The sequence below is a fragment of the Limanda limanda genome, chromosome 11 (genome assembly GCF_963576545.1).
Source record: "Limanda limanda chromosome 11, fLimLim1.1, whole genome shotgun sequence".
In the NCBI taxonomy this organism is placed as follows: Eukaryota; Metazoa; Chordata; class Actinopteri; order Pleuronectiformes; family Pleuronectidae; genus Limanda; species Limanda limanda.
Genome location: NC_083646.1, coordinates 5,914,211 through 5,936,737, shown reverse-complemented (window position 1 = coordinate 5,936,737; position 22,527 = coordinate 5,914,211). Strand labels below are relative to the sequence as shown.

The 22,527-nt window shown below is 42.6% G+C and overlaps 4 protein-coding genes across 4 annotated transcripts; all 4 read left to right on the top strand.

Annotated features, from left to right (window-relative positions):
* rnf183 (ring finger protein 183) lies at positions 1-1,612 on the top strand. The gene has a single exon (XM_061081943.1). The coding sequence runs from the start codon at positions 10-12 to the stop codon at positions 982-984; it is 975 nt and encodes a 324-aa protein (XP_060937926.1). The 5' UTR covers positions 1-9; the 3' UTR covers positions 985-1,612.
* A 1,260-nt stretch (positions 1,613-2,872) lies between these two features.
* On the top strand, positions 2,873-4,744 carry LOC133014674 (uncharacterized). The gene is made up of 2 exons (XM_061081942.1): positions 2,873-3,562; positions 4,339-4,744. Exons 1-2 carry the CDS (start codon positions 2,948-2,950, stop codon positions 4,423-4,425), a joined length of 702 nt encoding a protein of 233 aa, XP_060937925.1. The 5' UTR covers positions 2,873-2,947; the 3' UTR covers positions 4,426-4,744.
* Positions 4,745-5,091: 347 nt separating this feature from the next.
* Positions 5,092-10,867, top strand: mgat1a (alpha-1,3-mannosyl-glycoprotein 2-beta-N-acetylglucosaminyltransferase a). Its single transcript, XM_061080982.1, has 3 exons — positions 5,092-5,506; positions 7,997-8,921; positions 9,086-10,867. Exons 2-3 carry the CDS (start codon positions 8,283-8,285, stop codon positions 9,782-9,784), a joined length of 1,338 nt encoding a protein of 445 aa, XP_060936965.1. The 5' UTR covers positions 5,092-5,506; positions 7,997-8,282; the 3' UTR covers positions 9,785-10,867.
* A 2,217-nt stretch (positions 10,868-13,084) lies between these two features.
* sh3bp5la (SH3-binding domain protein 5-like, a) lies at positions 13,085-22,044 on the top strand. The gene is made up of 6 exons (XM_061081097.1): positions 13,085-13,745; positions 14,235-14,297; positions 14,989-15,117; positions 17,363-17,527; positions 18,366-18,539; positions 20,021-22,044. The coding sequence occupies exons 1-6, from the start codon at positions 13,509-13,511 to the stop codon at positions 20,543-20,545; spliced, it is 1,293 nt and encodes a 430-aa protein (XP_060937080.1). The 5' UTR covers positions 13,085-13,508; the 3' UTR covers positions 20,546-22,044.
* The last annotated feature ends 483 nt before the right edge of the window (positions 22,045-22,527 follow it).

The following is a 22,527-nucleotide window of genomic DNA, read 5'->3' as shown; positions in this document are numbered from 1 at the left end:
CCCTCCAACATGAGCGATAACATGGAGAGACAACGGCACGAGGGGAGCCGCAGCCAGAGCCAGGGACCCCAACTGGCCCCCAACGTCAAGCCCAAAATGGGCCAGAAGGAGAAGAGCAGCAAGGACGACCAGTTGAAGAAGGAGAAGACACCAAAACTTCGACGATCCAGGAGTATAGACTCAGAGAGGGGCGAAAGAGGGAGGGGGAGAGAAAGAGACAGGCACCACAGAGAGGGACGACAGCGTGGACGGAGCGAGGAGGCCCGGAGACGAGACAGGAAAGATAGGGAGAGCGACCGCAGGAAGGTGAAGCCCCCTGAAAATGACGTGGAGGACACCGAGTGCGCCATTTGCTTCTGCTCCTACGACAACATCTTCAAGACCCCAAAGCTGCTGGTGTGCGGGCACACCTTCTGTCTGGAGTGCCTCGCTCGCATCAACGTGACCTCCTCTGAGCTCAAGACTCTGTCGTGCCCCGTGTGTCGTGAGCTGACCGAGATCCCACATGGCAAGGACCTGCCACGCCTGGGCAACAATGAGGACATCATCGGCAAACTCCCAGCGGACATGCAGAGGGTACTGTCCATCCGCTTCAAGCGCAACAAGGGAAAACTGGTCCTGAAGAACCCTCCTCCCATCAGCCCCACCAAGCCTACAGCCCTAACTCTGCCTATAAAGAGTCAGGACGAGCAGGTGACAGCTGGCGGTGACCTCGAACTCAATGCAATGGAGCAGAGTATGCAAGCCACTATGGTGGATGTAGGGCGGCCTCCAAGCAGGGTGAGAGGTCGCCTGCGAAGGTTGTTCCGCTCGGACCGGTGTTACTACGCCGTGGTGGTGACCATCATCATCATCACTGCCTCCCTCATGCTGGTGGGGATTCTGGCCTTTGTGATCGTACCGAACATGTTCATTCACCGGCTGCCCGTTCCTCCAACAAACCAGACGTCACCCGGTACACCAGGAAGTGGAGGTGCACCCTGAAGGGACAGGGATAATGTGTTGTAGAGATAAGACTCATGCGGAGGAATTGAATGTCTCACACACACACGTGGGACTCTCAGTTGTACTTGCCTCCATTGTTTGCGCTTGGTGGGAAATGGAGATGGAAAATCTAAGCACTGGGACTCGTGAGGATAAGAAATGAAGGAAAACAAGGACGGCAACGTTTTACTAAACAGGTTTAAGATGCACATGAAGGAAACAGGGGAAACTCACATATTTGTTTTTACCTTTGTGTTCTTTTGGGAACATTTTTGTGATTTACTGTGAAATACCCTGTGTGTAAGGAAACCGCTCATAATGATGCTGTAAATGTTGAAATGCACTAAACTCTGATCATGAAGTCTTGAGTATATTTTTATTGCATCAGGCTGAGCTAGGATACCAGTTCATTGTTTCTCATTGTACATACGCATATAGGTGACATGTATATTTAATATATTTTCTCTTTTCCTTTCTAAGAATTGACTTTGTTCAAGATCATATCCTCGTATCACCTGTCTGCTGTTGAGACACTGAAAACTCATTGCTCAGTATTTCGGAAGCACAAGACGACACTTCTATCACTAAAAGAACCTGGGTTTATTGAAAATGTAATTTGGAAATTAAACACTGGTCAGCTTGCTCCTAACTGCTCCGAGTTCTTTATTTATTCCTGATTTCACTATAGTGGGAACATCCTGTCCGTTTTACTGAGTGACTGCCTGCATGGCTTCTTCAGACACCCGATACCCTCTAGTGGTGCAAACAGACGCGATAACAGGGAGGCTTGAATACTGTCTCGCTCCTGTTTGTGTTTCAGACTAAAGTCTGAGTACACTATGAGACCTTGAAGTAATTATACGTGATAAATCTGTTCAATAACACAAGGTTTTGGAGATCAGGTAACATCAAGTGCTTATTAGGGGTTTTGATGTGTTAGGAGACAAGGTGCTCTTGAGGATAGAGAAAGACGACCCTGGTCTGAAAGCATTAGACAAAAAAATATGTTCAGTCTTTGAGAGTTTTAGTTGACGGTCAAATTCCCTTAGGGTTGTCTGGTGGGACATGTACAGCTGGGTGTCGTCTACATAGCAGTGATGCAAGAAACCATGGTTTTAGATAACTGGACACAAGGAAGTATTGTATAGCATCAAGCCTTGGGGTACCCCCGTGAGGAGGGGATAAAGATATGCGTCCATGCTATGTCCCCATGAAGAAAGATGGATGAGTCTGATCCCAGAGGTGACTTCCCGAAGTTATTTCTCTTCATGGTCGTCTAAATGGGAACTGTTGGGTTTCTCTACAATGTTATCAGGTCTCAGTCTTACTTTATGAAGTGCCTTGAGATGATATGCTGTGATTGGGCAATGTAACAAATAAAACTTCATTGAATTGAATGTTCTTCGAATGTATAAATCTGAAGAGAAATGTCAAGAAGTAAAAAAAAGGGCTTCTGGATTGAGTTGGAGGAGAAGGAGAAAGTGTCACTAATGGAAATAAAAAAGGTTAATTGCAAATACCAAAGCACTTTAATACACTCACATATTATCAAAGCTGCATTATAATAGTTGTATCTATTCCACAATATGAAGGGATTCAAACTAACTCCATTAATGTGACTAACTAAAATATTAAGATGCTGGTTAGTAGCATCGATAATTATATCACCAGTTAATACACATGTTATAGCAACATTATAACAGAGTGTTTTTACTTGTTATAACTATATTTTGCTGTTAAAATAGGTGTATTTACATGTTATTATTACTTGTCCCATAAAGACACACCCCCTGTGCTGCTACTGATCCTTCGAGGCAAATATGGTCGGATTGGACCCCCGCCAGAAAGGATCCCCCACCCCACCCACCCCCCTTTTTGCGCAAATTAACCTTTGGGTAATGTGGCCGCTCGGATAGAAGCTGAATGAGAAAGTGGGCAAAACCAGTGGATATTATCGAGCACCATGGCCTCCACACCCTCTGCCTCCGCCCTGTCCTCGGTCCTCCGGTGCAGAGGGAATATCTGGGCCAGGAACCCGCCGACCAAGCGGCCTGCCCCCGCCGAGCGCCCCCGGCCAGCCCGGCCCTCCGCCTGGGGGGAGGTGAGGGGGAGGCTGACTGTGACGTGTGTGTCCCTGCAGGCGGATGATGGTAAAGTGTCGAGAGGAAAAGATTTCAGCGAGATTAATAATAAATCATATGATCCAAAACGCTCCCGCTGCTTGGCGCCCGGTGTCCACACCGCGCTGGTGCGTTCGCTGACGCACAGACTGACACCGAACCGGCCCGGGTTAGATAAACGCTCCAGGATGATCCAAGTGATCCAATGCGGGACATATGCGGCCCACGTCTGTCACTGTATCCCTCTGAGGGGAAGCAGCGAGTGGCCGGCTGCAGTTTGGAAAGTTTCCATAACGTCCCCGTGTTTGAATGCAGGACAGTTGTCCTCGGTGCGGACGTGTTTGAAGAGTCCCTGCGTGTCTCTGACTGCTCTGCTGTCTCACTTCATGTGGACGAGGTCTGATGATGCAACACTTAGCCCACAGGAGGAGGACAGCCTCAAAGACGACCACCTGCGGGTGAGTGTCAACTTCACTGTGTGATACAACCAGAGGTGTCAAAAGTATTCACATTCATTACTCAAGAAGAAGTATAGATACTAGGGTTTAAAAATACTTTTGAAGTTGAAGTATCAACTCAAGGTTTTTACTTAGGTAAAAGTGTAAAAGTACTGGTTTCAAAACTACTTAAAGTATAAAAGTAAAAGTAATGTAAGGGACATTTTTTTTCCATTAAGGACAAACTCTTAAGCCGAGTCTCAGGGGCTTATAGTGCACTACCACCCCCCTCCTCCAAAAAACTCTAAAGGCCATTATTATCACTATAATGTTATATTAAAATGTTATGTTGAAAAATGTGGGATGCACTAGGCTACCCGTTTGAACTGCAAATATGCCCATTGAAAATTATAATTATAAAATTTTATTACAATGCAAATACATATATTGTTTGAAGAGACCTTTGGACTCAACACTACCAATAATCAAACTTGACTATCTAGAGGAAGTAAAAGTCGTAACAAGGTCCTGTTGCCTTTTTTTGTGTGTGTTTTTGAACGATGACAAACCGGAATGAAAACAAGCCAAAATTAAATAGGAGTAACGAGGCTATTTTTTAAATGTAAGGAGTAGAAAGTACAGATATTTGTGTGAAAATGTAAGAAGTAGTAGTAAAAAGTCGTCTGAAAAATAAATACTCCAGTAAAGTATAGATACCCAACATTTCTACATAAGTACCTCTGGATACAACACGTGATCTACACTATGTTGGTGACTGGAATCATTTCATCCTTCAGGAGAGTGGACAGATCGTCAGCTCCACATCTCTCACCTCCTCTGAGAACAAGTGTGGACAGAGGGTCACAGAGGACAGACCCGACTGAGGGGCGGGGGTCCAAGGCCTAAGCACCAAAACACACTTTGAACCCTTGTTTATTGATTTTTACTGTCCAGTACACAACATCTGGACTTCAACCCAGTGATCAAAGAAAACCACTGGTTGTTTACAGGGTATTTTATTTTATTAGATGTTTTTCAGGCCTCCAGTTGGATAGTTTCATAAGGCAGGTTAATTTATTTTCGAGCTTAACCTCTTCTTTCTGTTTTGGTACAAGATCATGTTTGACAGGAAAATGTTCCTTTGGAAACTGTAAAAATTGTTTTCTGTACATGTGGAAAGATCATAAAAGATATGCCCTCTTACTTGGTGTTTGTTATTATGTTTTTATTTTATCTTATTTAATTTAATAGTTTCATAAGGCAGGTTAATTTATTCTCGAGCTTACCCTCTTCTTTCTGTTTTGGTTCAAGACCATGTTTTCCATGAAAATGTTCCATTGGAAACTGTAAAAATTTTTGTCTGTACATGTGGAAAGATGCCCTCTTACTTGGTGTTTGTTTCTATGTTTTTATTTTCTCTTATTTAATTTAATTTAATTTAATTCAATTCAATTCAATTTAATTTAATTTGATTTGATTTGATTTGATTTGATTTGATTTGATTTGACTTGATTTGATTTGATTTGATTTGATTTGATTTGATTTAATTATATTATATTATATTATATTTTATTTGATGTTTTCTTTCAAGGAGCATGTGATATCTCAAGCTGACAGCTAGGGCGGGACTTCCGCTCACCGCCTCTAACCAGGAAGTCGTCGTGTTACTTTTCCCCCTTCACCTCCTTCTCCTCTTCCTCCTTCACCTCCTCCTCCTCCTCCTCCTCCTCCTCCTCCTCCTCCTCCTCCTCCTCTTCCTCTTCCTCCCGCAGCTTTGCCAGAAACGACAGAAACTACCCGGACTGGTAAGTTTCCCCTAAGTCTGTGGAGAAACTAACGGGGGACAGTTTCACACCGGTTGTCATCGACGGAGCGGCGGCTCGGGAAGTGTCCCCGGGACGGAGAAGTGTCCCCGGGACGGAGAAGTGTCCCCGGAGCGACCGTAAGAATCTCACCCAGTCTCCGGTAAGAGCTCCTCTACCTCCGTGTGTGAAACCCGCTGGGCTGTCGCCTGCTCTGAACTCAGGATCCACTGTCATTGTTCCACATTCATGTGAAAGTCAGAATAAACGTTTGTTTGACTGAAGCAGCCACAGGTGATCAGAGGGAATCGAGCTGAGTCATCACTTCACAGAGGCTCCAGCTCCATGTGTTATATCAACTTCCTGACTGTCAGAATTATTAATATAAGGTGGTTTCTATTATTTATATGACTGATCAATCGTTGGGTCAGTTTGAGGGATCACAGGCTCAGCGAATTTAGAAAAACAAATTATTCTTTTATTTGTTTATTTGTTTATTTAGATGGATTCCCATTAGCTCTATAAGACAGCTACTTTTAGTGGGGTCCACGTTGAAGACATACAAACAGATATCAAACATTTAAAACATACATTACAATACCAATATCAAACATTTAAAACATACGTTAAATTACAAATATCAAAAGTTAAAATACATTGAATAATGATCATACAATTTTATGTTACAGATATCAAAAATTAGTTAGTGGTTATGCAGTTTTACCTTTGTCATGGTATAAAATACTGATAGGTAATTCCATAGAAGCGAAAACGTCAAACCATGTAATAGAATCCTACACATTTATGTACAGTACAACACCATCTAGTGTCACAAGTAAGTTGTACCCAAGTGTTTCATTATTTGCTTTTTGAACATACATTTACGTGTCACGTTTATAATTTCTGTTGGTAGTAGGTTCCATGACTTCATGGCTCTGTATCCCTTTTAGACATCCAAAAATATATGGTGCCTCTTTTAACCTCTTTATTAAGCTAGTTCAAAAACTACAGGTTTTAAATAGTGCATGTTGATTTAGTCTCTGTGTTGTTTACCCTGCACGGCCTCCTGAACCTACCTCTGTGCTTTATAAATAACCGCCTTCCCTAATATGAATAGTGTAGAAACACAAATGTGTATGATTAAGAAATAGAGATAGTTGTAGAAAGCGACTGTAACAGTAGTATCCTGTTTTTTGTTTTGCTTTCCCAGAGTCAGAAATCTATGAATACCTCTGTACAGACCCTTTTTTTATATATGGTGCTGTCTGAAATCCTGTCAAAATCAATATGAGGTTGACTTTGCTCAATTGTTAAGTAACAAGATAAAAAATTCACATTGGACGATATCGTTAATTATCACGATCAATGTCACTTTATTAGGGCCCGAGCACTGACAGACGAGAGGCCCTATTGAAATTTTAAGGATTATTATTATGTTTCCGGCAAACGAATTGGCTCAAATTCGTACCAAATTTGCAGAAAGTTAGAAAGTGGTTAAAATTTACGTATTCTGGAGGAATTTTTAATGGGCGTCGCAAAATGGCTCAACGGTGCCCCTCGAGACCCCCGGAACGTGTTCACATTGACCGATCTTCACAAAAATAGATACACAGGTGTATCATGACCAGACAAACAAAAAGTTTCAGGTGCAATTTGAAGAACGCAACAGGAAGCCTGCTTTTTTTGCATTTAGTGGCCATTTTGGCCATATTCCACATTTTTACTTTGAGGTACTTGTACCAGGGCTTTCATAAGATCAACTTCAAATGGAGATGAGTGTCATCACAACAAGACGGAAATACAAACTAACTTAAAGATCGATTTTTCGTCACACGGTGTGACCGTGGCGTGGCGTCAAAGTTTGATTACACGCCATTAAAACACAATGTTCTGTATCGCAGACATACATGGTCCATGAATCCTTTGATGCTGAGCCGTCAACAAACAACTCCACTCATGCAGTGTCAGTGGTCATAGATTAAAGGAATCTTTATGTCTTACAAAGGTGACGTCTCTCTCTCTCTCAGAATTGGGACATTTCCTCAAACCGTGTAAACATTGATGTGCGTCGAAGGCTCATGGACTGCCATTATATTGCCAAAATGGAAAATTATATTCTGATAATTGCTGATATTGCTTTATGGCCCAGTTCCAGTCTTTGGGATCAAATAACATTATCATGAAATTCAGTAAAAGTAAACTTAAGTGGGCCGAGAGAGGTTCCTTTCTCCCAAGATTTGCCTCACTTTTAAGACCCCGTATCTAAATGATACAGTGCTCAGGTGATCAATTAGTTTAAATAGTTGAAAACTGTTTAAATAGTTAATAGTTTTGATTGTTTTTAAGCAGAAATCGTGAAATCAATACTGCACCTACTCTGGTGGCAGCATCGCTCTGTTTTTGTTGTAAACTTTGAGTATTCGGACTAAACAAGACATTTGAAAGCCTGTGAAGCTGTGATTGCCATTGTGTCATTGTTCATGTGACATTCAGAGATTAAGAAAATATTGTGAATAATCAATAGTGAAAATATTTTTGTCCTTACATCTTCACACGCCTTTATTTTGTTTAACCAACACTCTAAAAGCATTTGATTTCTGCTTAAATGTGAGATAGACAAAGTTTCTCATGCATCATGTCCTTATTATTTCAGATGGAAGATATTGAAAAATGAGGATCTGCCTGAATCACAGCTTCCCCCCAAGATGAATCCTGCTCCTCATTTTACTTCATCCAGCTGCACATTCACTGACACCGTTTTGTGTTTGCACAACTTCACCAACCGTCGAGGTGTGACTCAACGTCTCTGATCATGTCCTTGTGATGATACACTGGCTGCCCCTCCCATATCCCATTCCTTTTGTCTGTGACAAAAACACGTCTCTCTATTCAGACCCGTCCCTCCTTACCCCCCCTCCTACTCTTCGAGTTCCTGGGCCATGTTCCGCAAGAAAGGCTCCCTCATACTATGTGGTATGTTCGTGTTTATCACCTGGAATGCCATACTGGTGCTTCTGCTGCGGGGCAGGCCCGCACCCGTGCCGTCGGGCGCGCCTAGCCAAGAAAAGAGGGAAGTGGGTCAAATGCCTACGAATGATGTCGTGGGAGACGTGCTCCGAATGGCCGACGTGTTCGAGGCAGAGCTCGAACTGCAGAAGAAAATCCTGATCCAGATCAAGAGTCACCATGCACTGTGGGAGCCGTCGAACAGAAACAAACAGAAGGTTGTAGCCGCACCTGCACCTGAGCCTGTCATTCCTATCCTGGTTATTGCCTGTAACAGGGTCACTGTGAGACGCTGCTTGGACAAACTCCTGCAGCACCGTCCCTCAGCAGAGCTTTACCCAATCATAGTGAGTCAAGACTGTGGACACGCTGAGACTGCTGAAGTGATTCGCTCTTACGGAGATAAAGTGACTCATCTAAAACAGCCGAACTTGTCAGACGTCGCTGTGCGGCCAGAGCACAGGAAGTTTCAGGGTTACTACAAAATCTCCAGGCATTACCACTGGGCTCTCAACCAAGTGTTCAAGACCCTGTCTCATTCCTCTGTTGTGATTGTAGAGGATGATTTGGAGGTAATCGTATTGGCAACCACTATGAAATTGCTCTTGTTTAAAAGTTTATTCTTTAATAAATGATTAGATACTCTTTGCATAGGTTCCATATTTTCCAGCTGATAACAATTGATTTGTCATGTTTCATGTGTCACACAAACTGAATTATTCATCTGCTACTCTAGGTGGCACCAGACTTCTTCGAGTACTTCCGCTCCATGCTGCCACTTTTGAAATCCGATCCCAGTCTGTGGTGTGTGTCTGCCTGGAATGACAATGGCAGGGACGGGTACGTGGATCCTGGGAAGGCTGATGTGCTCTACCGGACGGACTTCTTCCCTGGTCTGGGTTGGATGCTCGTCAGGGAGGTGTGGGAGGAGCTGGAGCCCAAATGGCCTGCTGCATTCTGGGACGACTGGATGCGTCAGCCAGAGCAGCGCCGCGACCGGGCCTGCATTCGCCCTGAAGTCTCACGGACTTTAACGTTTGGCCGTCAAGGTGTGAGTCTGGGTCAGTTTTACGACAAGTACCTGCGCTACATTAAACTGAATGCCGAATTTGTGCCTTTCACAAAGTTAGACCTAAGCTACTTGAAGGAGGAGACGTACAGAAACAATTTAGAAAAGGAAGTTTACAGTGCTCCTGTGGTTACATATGAAGATGTAAAGCAGGGGCAGCTAAAAGGACCTGGGCCCTTCCGCCTTCAATACTCAAGCAAGGACAGTTTTAAAGTGCAGGCCAAAAACTTGGGCATCATGGATGACTTGAAGTCTGGAGTCCCAAGGACAGGATACAGAGGAGTCGTCAGTTTCATCTCAAGAGGGAAGAGAATCTACCTGGCTCCTCCTCCAGGATGGACGAAGTATGATCGCACCTGGAGCTGATAAACCAGGAGAAACCTTATGTACAGTAAACATTTTGTAATCTCCAAAACACGCTTCAGACCTGGTGTGAACATCCGTCCTGAGTGAAATGATCACAAGTGGACAAGTAGAGATGCGAGCGCACCAATTGCAGAGGTGTGACCTAATGATTTTTTAAATTTGTTTAGTAAAATCGTATTCCATGGTAGAGACACATTGATTGACTCATCCCTTCCTGACTCTGCTCTCACTTGCATGACAACGGACACATATGTAAACTCACCAGCTAAAAATATATTTCTGTCACCACAAAAACATTATGTTCGGGTTTATTTGCATACAGAGAGGGGAGGTGAGATTCGATCAAAAACCGTCACAGGAGACGTATCTACGACATTTAAAACACTCAGGTCGGATGTTAGCAGCAGGTCTGAACGGGGCCTTAACGTCAGATGGGGAGAGCATTCCAGACCAAATAGTGACGTCCTTAAACTTTCTCTTGAATGATAAGTTTCATTGTTCTTGAAACTGCAGAATGGCTTGTCCCTCTGTCCGGTGTGGGGATAATTGCCAATACTACTCAGGTCTTTTTCATTACTCCTGTACACTTCTTGCAGTGTAGGACTCAGCCTAAACAGTTTGTTAGCCACAACTGCTGTAATTCACCAGAGATCTATTTTTTATACAATGCTAAATGTGCACATGACATTCAGTAATGCATTCAATGCAATTACCTATTTTGCCACTTTTTGCTTGAATTGTTTGTAATTCCTGGTAGCCTTGTTGAACTGTTTATGTCTGGTATAAATATGAAATCATAATCTGTGGTATGGTTGTTTATGGTGTTGGTGACTGGTCATAACTGCATTGTAATCCGTTGTTAGATTCTCATTGTTTTTGTCTTTTATGAAAATCAGTTCTTCCAGCTTACATTTAATTTCAAGTATTTTTTTAAAATGATTCTTTAATGATGAGGCGTTGTTACCTTTCAAATTGCAATATTTCTGTGTTTTGTATATTTTTAGGAATTAAAAAAATCTATACATAATGGTGCCTTGGCACATGTTTGTGAAATAAAGACTAACGAGGGTATTCACATGTGAAGAGACTTTCTGTTTTCTTTTTAAAAAGCCATACAAATTTTTTATTTGCAAATACTTCTGCATAAATAAGTCATACATACTGTGTTGAATTAGACTTTAACTTTTTAGGGTCAACAAATTGAAATAAAGCACTAATGAAACTAAAGAAAACAATTACAGAAGTGCAATAACCACAGACAGTTACAAATCTCAAAAACCTGTACAAACTGAATTACCTCCCACTGCTCAGTAAGATTGAAGATGATTTACGTAGATGGACGTGCTTGCCTCTCACTTTGATTGGAAGAGTGAATTGTATTAAAATGAATGTACAACCTAGATTACAATATCTGTTTCAATCCCTACCCATTCCATTGCCACAATTATTCTTCAAAGCTCTCAATAGATACGTCAGGCAATTTTTATGGAATTGTAAAGCACCCCGGATATCCATTGAGAAGCTAACATGGGACTGTGGCTCGGGGGACTTCGACTGCCAAGTTTTAAAAACTACTACCTGGCAGCTCAACTGAGGTTCATCTCATCCTTTTTTGAGGGCAGTGGCGCCCCTTGGACACAAATCGGGTTGCACCCCCTGAATGAAAAGGTCCGTAGTGACTTCATTTGTAAGCACAATTCTAGAACTGTAAACAACAGGACAGATAACCCTATGTTGAGGCATCTGATAAAAATGTGGTATGAGGTTCACAAAAGTCTTGGATTGAAGGTGGGGCTGTCACCTAAAACACCTTCAAAGCAAAACGAACTTATACCCATGACTCTTGATAATAAGATTCTGGACAGATGGCACCATAAGGGAATCCAACACTTGGAAGATTGCTTCGACAAAAGACTTTTCATGCCATTTGAACACCTGAAGAGGAAATATAACTTGTCCAATCAAACTTTTTTCTGTTATCTCCAATTAAGATCCTTTCTGGGGGCTAATTTGGGTCCTGAAATTACTCTGCCTGCTATGAATGATGTTGAAAGATTTCTTTGTGATGGGAAAACACATAAATTTATTTCTAAAATGTATCGCCTATTGTTGAATGAAGGCCCAAAACCAGGTGTGCATAAGTCTAGAATGAAGTGGGAGTCAGATCTCAATGTTACAATTGACGAACAATTTTGGACAGAACTATGTCAAAACAGCTTGTCAACTATTATCAATGCCAGCTACAGATTGATTAACTATAATATTCTACATCAATTATATCTTACCCCAGAAAAATGACACTCATTCTATTCTAACCTGTCAGAAATGTACTTTAGATGTGATGAAATCTGCTCCCCTTTAACCAGGATCACGGGAGTAAATGTTCCAGTGGACCCTGAACTTTGTTTATTGGGGAACTTAACAAGTATTCGCCGTTCTCTAACCAATGCACAACTCAAATTCACTGAAGTTGCTCTATATGTGGCTAAGAAGTGCATTGCAGTGTCATGGAAATCTGACTCCCCTCTTCTTATTGACAGGTGGTCTGTTGAGATGAATAGTTGCATCCCCCTGGAAAAAATCACTTATTGTCTCAGAAAACGATATAACACCTTTTTGAAAATTTGGCAGCCATATTTAGATCATATTTGTACATCTCTTACACCAAGTACTCAATGACCTAATGTAGTTGTTTGTATTGACATTGAACACTGACCTTTTTATTTTATTTTATTTATTTATTTTTGGGGAGGGAGGCACTTTGTCCTTTGTTGTCCTTTGTTATGGCTCTATACTGTTGGTATACTGATATGTTTGTTTGTACACATTACGTATGAAACTGAAAATAAAATATTTCAAAAAATACAGTTACAAATCTGAGCAGTATACTAGAAAGTAAGAGTAGTGTATATGACAACATAAAGACTGACATCTAGGGTGTATGACATTTTTATTTTAGGGGAAAAAACTGATAAATCCGGTACATGTATAATGTTGACAGCACAAGTAAATCATAGTATATGTACATATAGCGTAGTAACACACAGTAAACATAACAATATGTATTTATATATAGAAATACATGGAAGATAAGTATGTAATAAATAGAAAGTAATTATAATACTGATACAATATAATAACGTATAGGTATTTGTTTTACTTTATCGTATATCAAGTATAGAAACTATATGTTGAAGTTTTTTCTAACGCCCATGACAGGAGTCTAGTTTCGGTCTACGGAAGCCGCCCCGGACCCCACTCGGCTGCGCCCCCCCCCCTCGTCTGTTTACCTCCGTTGAAACGATGATGTGAGACCGGCACCTTCAGCGAGCGTGTCCGGCTACAGGGAGCAAAGCCCCGGGGAGGGATGGAAGGAAGCTCTCGCTGTTGTGGAGGACACAGTGATGGACCTCCCTCCACCTCCAGTCTCTGTTCTCACCTGTTTGCTCTGAAGCCCTTCCACTCTAACGGGCGGCGTTAGCCTGCTAGCATGCTAGGCTAGGAGGCTAAGCTAGCTCCGGTGCCTGTGATTTGACCTGATATGGGAACCCGTCAACAGTCACCACCGCTGGGACTGTTTTCTGCTTCACTCCGGCTCAGCGACGCCCACACGGGGCCACCAGGAGCGGGCTCGTAGACCCGGATCGCCGCCGACTCGTCCCGCTCTTTGAAGCCTGTCTTGTCAAGCTAACGCTGCTGCTAAGCCAACCCGTCCGGCCTGGGGATGGAGCCGGGCGACTTGCGGGAGAGCCCCGCCGGGTCCGGGGAGTCAGACGCCGGGGACTGGAGAGAGGGGATCCCCGGCGGGGATGGGGAGGAGGAGGAGGTCAAGGCTGCCGAAACCAACGGGACCGCAATGGAGGCGACCCTGAGGGACACCTGCGGGGAAAGTGAGAAGCAAAAAGGCGGTGGAGACCCTCTGCACAGCCCGTACGAGGAGGAGCTGGACCCCCGGATCCAGGTACGAGGAGCCGCCACGTTTCAATGACAAGCTGGTGTCAACTGATGGTTTTAAACATTAGGTCCTGTTACAGTAATGTAAGCACTTATGTCTCATTATATTCTGCCCTATATTAATAATAATAATAATACAGTGTATTTGTATTGCACCTTTCATACAAGAAATACAGCTCATTCATATAAGACAACATATTTCAAGTAACATATAAACATGTTATAAATACAAATACACAAGATACAAGGTAACTAAAGGCATTTAAGTGCAAGATCTAGTTAAAGGCTGAAGTTAAGAGAACTGTTATGAAAATTGATCTTAGTATATTTTAAAACAAGCCATGAGAGCGTAACAGTTAAAAGTTCTGGACGTCTCAGCTCACTGCAAACTCGTGGTGCATGAAAGCAAGTACATAAAGTATTGCCAGTGTAGTTTATGTATTTGTTAAAAGAAGCTTTATGCATTTCTACATTATTTTATCTTTTATTCCCACAGGAAGAGTTGGAACATCTCAACGAAGCCAGTGCAGAAATCAACAAACTGGAGCTGCAGCTGGATGTGAGTAGAAATTAAGCCTTATCATTTTTTATAGGAACAATAATTGGATGGACATTTAATCAGCAGCAATTCTGATAAAACAGTTATTAACTTATGAGACAAACATTTTCTGATGTTGTAGGATTTCACTGTTTTGTGTTGTCTTAGCAAACGGAATATCCCAGAGGTTTGGAGTGTTGGTCAGATAAACTATCTGAAGATGTCACATTTGGAAATTGTGGCCTTGTCCCCTTCTCTGACATTTCAATGATAAAGAAAAAAATTGATTGGTAATATACTGTAATTGTTAGTTGCACTATGTTAAACTGATTTAATCAATATCTGTAAAAGCCTGATAAATGTCGAGAACAAATTGAATAAAAATGATCTGAGTTTCACAAAATAAAACCCATGAAGAATGTGAAAAAATCATTCACCGCCACCCTGGGAATTGCTTGACTCTCTGTCGTTAAATATTTCATCAGCCCACATAGAATTAGCTACTCAATATCATAATTTATTTTCCAATATTCTTTACCCACCACAATTGGAAAAAAAACTAGAAATGAGAACTATAAAATGTTATGGTGCTGATAGTCTGATGCTCAGCGAATTGATTGCTCACATTCATTCATCCTCCTTTGTAAAATCGTATCAGTCCTGCCATTGCAGGTTAATCTAATCTTGTCATTTCCATGCATTAACCATCCAGGATGCCAGGTCAGGGTACCGGAAGATCCTGACTGATTCTGCCAGGAAGCTGAACGCTCAGAGCTCTCAGCTGGGTGGCTGCATAGAGAAAGCTCGACCGTACTACGAAGCTCGCCGCCTTGCAAAAGAGGTAAACGCAAACAATTTACAGAATGTGTATGAAGCGCTGTATGAATGTTTGTGTGAATCGTCAAAGCAGTAATCACTCGTAGGCTTTGCTTCAATGCTTGATGACTGGTGTGCCAGATGCTTGGTGCTGGTACTGTTGTCATAACGACACCGAAGTGTTCCTCGGACAGGAGCTCTCCCAAACCTGTTCCTGTGCCGGCAGTGTGTGAATGATCTGTCATGGACAAAGCGCTTTGCATACAAGCGCTGAATGAACGTAGTGTGTGAATTGGTGATTGTGACTTTTACTGTAAAGCACTTTGGGTGGTCAATAACCTGAGGAAAGTGCTATATAAATGCAGTCCATTTCACATAGGTCGGGTTGAGGTAATCACAAGTGGAAAGTTCTCTTATTCAGGAGGAGCTCCCAGAACACATCACAGAAAAACACTGAATCCAATTGTAAAGGATGCAAAGGAAGTGTGGTGTGGGATCTGTATGATCTGAGTACTTGCTGCAGTATTACTGACATTGCATTCTTTCCTGCACTCAGTATTTTCCAGGATTGTTTTCAGTTTGCACACAGCTGTATAATTCCCCTTCATTCTGTTCTTTATCCATTGCAAACTACAATATTTTGATGTTTCTGTGTTGCTGTTTTTATGTATTTCCCACTGAACCTAGAAAAAAGGCGTGTTATCTTTATTGTGTTGATAAATGATGACAGTTGAGGGTTGCTCTTTTATTAACAGAAATGTTTTTTAGTCTTCAATCCTTCATCAGTGTCTTCTCCTGGTTTTCACATCCGTCCTGAGAGATCCGATCACATGTGGACCACTCTTAGTTTGTCTATTTGACATTAAAATGGGTCCTGAACATGTCTCCTTAGACCACTAGTGATCAGATCATTTCTGTTCACAAGGACCACAAACAAATCAACTGATTGTCAGTGAGAATCGTAAAAAAAACATGTTTGATTCATTGAGAAACTGCAGCAGGTCCGAGGGCTGCTGAGTACACGCTCCTTCATATGTGGCCCAGGACACTCTTGCATTCGCACAGCAAATGTGGCCACGTGTGTCCCAGACCAGCTCCGAATATGCTCTGACTGATAGGATCTTAAATACACCTCCACTTGTATCACTAGGGACGCAACATGGGGTCAGAGACACAAGTGGCTTCATTCTGTTAACAGTGTGAATGTAAATGCTTCCTGGGCCTCAGCTGAGGTCCTCTTACTTGCTACAGTTTCACTAGAATCAAAAGTATTTTTCACGTTTCTCCATGTTTCCAAAACACTGAGTTATCTGAAGCCGCCACCAGAATGTCCACACTCACTCTCACATAATGATTTTCTTTCTTCTGAAATGAGTGAAATCTCTTCCTGGCTCCAATCTCTCTCTCTCTCTCTCTCTCTCTCTCTCTCTCTCTCTCTCTCTCTCTCTCTCTCTCTCTCTCTCTCTCTCTCTCTCTCTCTCTCTCTCTCTCTCTCTCTCTCTCTCTCTCTCTCTCTCTCTCTCTCTCTCTCTCTCTCTCTCTCTCTCTCTCTCTCTATCACTCCTCCTTACACAGGCACACTCTCAAACTCAATGACATCGAACACATCTTTATAGTCCGACTGGCTAAAGATTATTTGATCTTTCCAAATACAAAGGATGGATGTGTTTATTTTCTTTTTTAGCGAGGAAGTAGTGAGAGGAGACACATCCAGGACACATTATAATGCTGGATGTGAACAGGAAAACCTAAAGCTGTTCACTTGGGATCAAATCAGAGGATTGATTTTAAAACCAGGTCTCAGCCGGGTCACTGAGTGTGTCCCTCCTCCTCTGTCATCACTGGCGACTGTATTTTTCTCAATGTAGAAGTAAATCTGAGCAGGGAAGAGAAATCTGATCACAGGTGGTCATTCAATATGCATGTGCGATTCATTCCAATGCCAGGTGTGAACTGTAATCCATCTTAACTGGATGAAGGCCTACACACAATCTGGATACAAGACACTTGTTTTCTCCCTGTCGGAGCATTAACTGTGTGAGATTAGCCTCATGGGAAATCAGACACGGCTAAATGTACATATAGAGTTTACAAAAATCCTACTGTTTTTTCTTTCCCCCTTGATTATGCTATTGGCCTGATGGGTTTACTTGATTTACAAATAAGGTTGGACAGAGATTAGACTGTAATTGGTATTAACAGAAAGGGTCATGTCCTTGTCATGCTCCTCTTGTGTGAGACTGTGAAAAACCTCTGTCTGCTCTCTGTAGGCACAGCAGGAGACGCAGAAGGCAGCTCTGAGCTACGAGAGAGCGGTTTCTATGCACACAGCTGCCAGGGAGATGGTTTACGTGGCAGAGCAGGGCCTGATGGCCGATGGGAAGAACACCCTGGATCCCACCTGGCAGGAGATGCTCAACCATGCTACCTCCAAGGTAATAACAACACACCTTATTGATAAGACGTTGTTACCAAAATCAGGATTTTTATTTTTAAAACTACTCTCACTTGTATTTTCTTGATTCTCCATTTCCTTTTTTAAATTATAAAAATATAGAATTGTAAAAGCTTTCATTCTCATTTAATGATACCCTCCCTTTTTATAACATCTACGTATGTGGCTCCTCTTTTTCATTCTGAGGTTATTGTATTCAACCTGTTTGTTCCCCTTTTGCGTCGGTCATGTGTTAAAAACGTCATCCACACGCCCACTCGCCTGCCCCTTTATATTCTTGGCATTGTCCTGCTGTATTCTCACATTGGGTCACTTTGCATTTTTTCAGACATTTTACTTGGGGACTGGCAGAAGAGGTTCCAGCAAATATTGAGAGCATCTGACTTGACATTTGCGTTGTCACACACAGGCTTTCTGGAATGTTTCAGGAAAATATCCAGACTTCAGTGCATGTCTGAAAGTTGCTTTTGCTTAACTGTTTGTTGAAGGTGGTGTTTTCTCCCTATATATGTAAATCTTTGTGTCTGGTAGACAATCTTAGAATAAAACCCAAACCATATATCCCACTCTAATCATCACATGCACTGTTTTAGTCAGGTACCAGTAAGAGGGCTTGCCAATTAACAGAGGAAACCTTTAATACAAATTCCGAGCCAGAAGGCAGAACCAGATGAGCGAGCACTGGTCATGTCAACCAGAACAATGTAGGAGAGAAGTGATGTGGACATAGAGGGTGTGACTCTGTTTATGTCTTATTCTCAATGACCAAACCTTTTTTTGTGTCTGTATTAAAGTCCTGCTGGTCTTGTGTGTCACAGGTGAACGAAGCAGAGGAGGAGCGACTCCGCAGTGAGAGGGAGCACATGCGTGTCACACACGCCTGTCAGGAGGCCGAGGCTCGGGTTCAGATGCTGCAAAAGTCCCTTAAGAGAGTCATCCTGAAATCCAAACCTTATTTTGAGCTGAAGGCTCAGTTCAACCACATACTGGAGGTAATGCAGACATACAGGGCCCACGAGTACATAGAACATAATCTGTGCCGTGTGGCGAGTACAGGACATACACTCTGTTTACCATTCTCCCAAGAAACATTTGGTTCTGTTTGTGTAGTCAAGTTGTAAATAGGAATGAATATCAGCACTGATCTCCAGATGGTCCAGTCACAAAATCCTGGATTTTTTTTTTTTATATGTCTTTTTGATTCAGTTACAACAGATAAACACTTATGTTTTGCGTTAAATGCTTCTAAGAATTTCTGATACTAGCCTTCATTTTTTTTCCACATCCACACGAGTATTTCACACATTTGTGTCAAAAAATAGACACATGCTAACTGTGGCACGGGTGTGAAGAGCACAATTCAACTCCAGCTTGGAATACAGTGAGTAGGAAACCATGATTCAAGTAGAACGGCACTCAGTACAGCACTTACTTCTGCACAGTCCCCTCAAGTTCAAGCAAGCTGCACCAGATTTCACACACTCATAGATATCCATCCCCTGAATATACCAGTTTTTTACATAGAGATCCATTAATTAATCCCTGAGGAATCAATAAAAATGTTCGAAAACACCTTGCAATAAAAAAAATTTGGAATAAAATCAGAATACTGGATACGCACAGAAATGTGAACCATTTCGCAGTTTTTGTGTAGCCTTTATTTACAAACAGACATGTTTTGGTGGTGCATATAACTATAACTATATGAATCCCATTCAGCCACATGTGGACTCTGGGCAGCAGATGACATATCCACTTTAATGATGACTTTGAGCTCAGTCGGGGCAGAAGCTGGGGGTCTTCTCTCTAATTCATCTGTGTTGACAAGACATCAGCTTGATATCTGCAGACGGCTGCTACTTAGTCTTAACTCCCCGTCAGCGACAGAGTGAATAAAGTAGAATCCACACCCTGATCAATCAACTTCCTCAGCTCCGCGTGTCGTAGCCTCAGATAATATCTCCTCAACAAACCCAAACAGAGATCAGATCAGTGTGCACTCTGATTTTAGTCCCTCTCATAGATCTGCTATGAGATAGCTGGAGTCAGCAAACCACCCTGAGTCATGACAGTCCCATAAACTGCAGAGGGTCGGCACAGACTGTGATATAATAAAATGTGACAGATTACAGGACTTTCGTGACTCAGCTGTCATCCGTGTTAGGATGTAACTTTTTGGTGGATGTTTTAATGTTTCAGTTTTTTACATAATGACATTTTATATACGTTACCCAGCTCAAACTGATCCATTTACGAGAAGAAGCTGCTGAAGAAAGTCGTGATTATTCCTTATAAATATTTCTTTTTTTACAGAGCTCAAGTTGTAAATATGCTGCTGAGTTGGCAAATTTGCTGTAATATATTCTGTGCCCTATAGATTTACTAAAGGTCACTGGTAGTAATTTGTTTCTGTCTTGCATTAAATCAATAGTACAATTGATTGAAAGTTGCTGTGCCCTCTGTGTGACTCCAGGAGAACAAGGCCAAAGTGCTGCAGCTCGAGCAGCAAGTCGCCAAAGTGAAGACCCGCTACTCCATCGCCCTGAGGAACCTGGAGCAAATCAGCGAGCAGATCCACGCTCAGAGGGGGAGGGACCAGGTCGAGGGAGGGCGCCCCACTGTGTGCGGAGGGCGGAGCCCCCCCGTCGGAGCCGAGTCCGACATGAAAGAAGAAGAAGGCGGAGCCTGCGGCGGCGGCGGCTCGTCCGGGAAAGATCTGGTGGACAAATACAAGGAGAATGAGAATGAGAGAGAGAGAGAGCGAGCCGGATCGGATTCCCTCTCGGTCTTCAGCCTGCAGACCATCGCTTCCGACCTGGAGAAATACGACTCCATCGAGCACCTTGGGGACTTCAGCGATGTGGGCAGCGTGACGGGGGACGAGGGTGAGAAAGAGCGAGGCGGCGTGACGGACAGGAGAGAGAAGCTGATGGAGGCATCTGCCAGGGAGCGGCAGCAGCAGTTCTACAAGCAGCACCACCGCAGCTTCAGTTTGTGAGGCTGTGCGACAGATAACGACAACACAACATCCCTCACACATAGGTACCCGCCAAAGTATAAGATAGTGAATTAGCTGCAAACGTAACACTGGAGTCGTAGTCGTATGATACTTGGTGTATATAAGCACACTCGCGATGACTGACAACACTTTATCCTAAAGCTGACATCGATCACAGTTAACACTGAAGCCTAGCTAGAGCGTACATCCCTCCAGGACATGCATACTGCATATTCACTCCCTTCAAAGGATTATGGGTAGAATTTGTTCCTGGAGCATTAAAGGAGCAGCGGTGAAAGATCAAAAGTCTGGGAAAGAAAATCACCGAACCCTCCGGTGTTTCCCCTCCAGCCGCGTCGAGTCTAATCAGCGGCGGCTTCAAGGTAGAGGGTCACACGGTGTCTCCACCCCCCCCCGCCCCTTCGCCGAGCTAGTTTGCAGGGAAAAATGACAAAAGCGATTCTGTCACCGCGGAGTGAAAGCATGTTCCGAAGCCACACTTCCTGTATTTGTTTACTTGCAACGTGCTGCGAGTAGTGCTTTTGTTCTTTTTCGGCACGAGAGGATGCGTTTTTTGAAAATTCCCGAAACGACGAATAACAACGGGCCGAGTCGAGTCTGATAGAGACTCTGTTCGACCGTTTCCACTCCGACAGCATGCACTCCCACTTATTAAAACAGACATGTATTCAGGGTATATCTGCTGAAACAAACACTGACACAACTCAAGCTAAGATAATGAAGCTCAGCCATGTTTTCTTTTTTTTTTGTATGTCTTACTGCTGTCGTCTGTTGATGCTGTAAAGCCTTTTCCCAAATGTGTATAATTTGGATATTGTTTACATTTGGCACAAATTTCACTTCCTGTTTTGCCTTGTCCTTTTAACAAAAAAAAAAATGTAATTTGTGCCTTGACACAGAGCAAGTAACAGACTTAGCATGAGTCGTAGTTTGTCGTAAACTTATCTGTAGTTCTGTTTAGAACCATTTCACGAACTAAAGTGTTTGCCCTGTATTTTAAAAAAATACTAATGATCGGACTGACCCAAGCACCGTTTCTGATGAGACTTGAAGAGGTATGATTTTTATTTTTAGGATTTTCATTTTAACTCCTGTGTTTTTTCTTCTTTTATGATATTGTACTTTGATTGTGACCAGTGTCCGATGCAAAGCAGTGAAGTCCAGGAACGACTTGTAAATGTATGTAATTATTACAAAGCTTGAAGATATTGAAAATATCCTGTACAGGTGACGCCGCGTGTTGCTGATTTGAATATTTGACAGTTGTTTTGTTTCTTTGCGGTACAGATGTTGTGGATACATTTACCCACAGTTCAATTTGTGTGTTTAAATCATTAACACCTCTCACCGTCACGTTTGTCTTAACGACTGGTCTTCTGCCTTTTATTAATAGCATTCCCGAATTAGTCAGGATGCCTCTCACCTGTTCCAGTTAATGCATCGTCATCCTCTATAATCAATAAAACAAATCATACGTCTCCGGCTCCGGTTTCTCATATTTTAACATCTCGGGGGATTGACTCGATGGGATGGGATGTGTGTTTCTGTTTTATTCCTGGGATGGTGAGAGACAGTGAGGGGTTCTGTCTTCCCCCAGCCTTCCCTCAATTATTCAGCAGATGTATAAATATGAAGCCTGGTGCTGATCTCAGAATAGATGGCACAGAAAAAGACACAGGGAGATAAAAAAAAAAGAAAGAAAGAAAAGAAGAATAAAGTCAACGGGCTTGGATTCAATAGATGACCAGTGTTGTAGAAACTACTGATTGCTGCTTGGTTGACTTAAGCTCCAAGGGGCTTTGGGAAAAGAGCTTAACAATGTAGTCAGTGCTAACACCACGGCATATCTGCACCTCCACCCGTGGCGTCTTCCTGCCGTGAGATAATTATTCACGGTGGGATGAATCCACGCAAGCTTATCCGGAATCCAAAGCCTCATCTTAGGATTCATTATGATATAC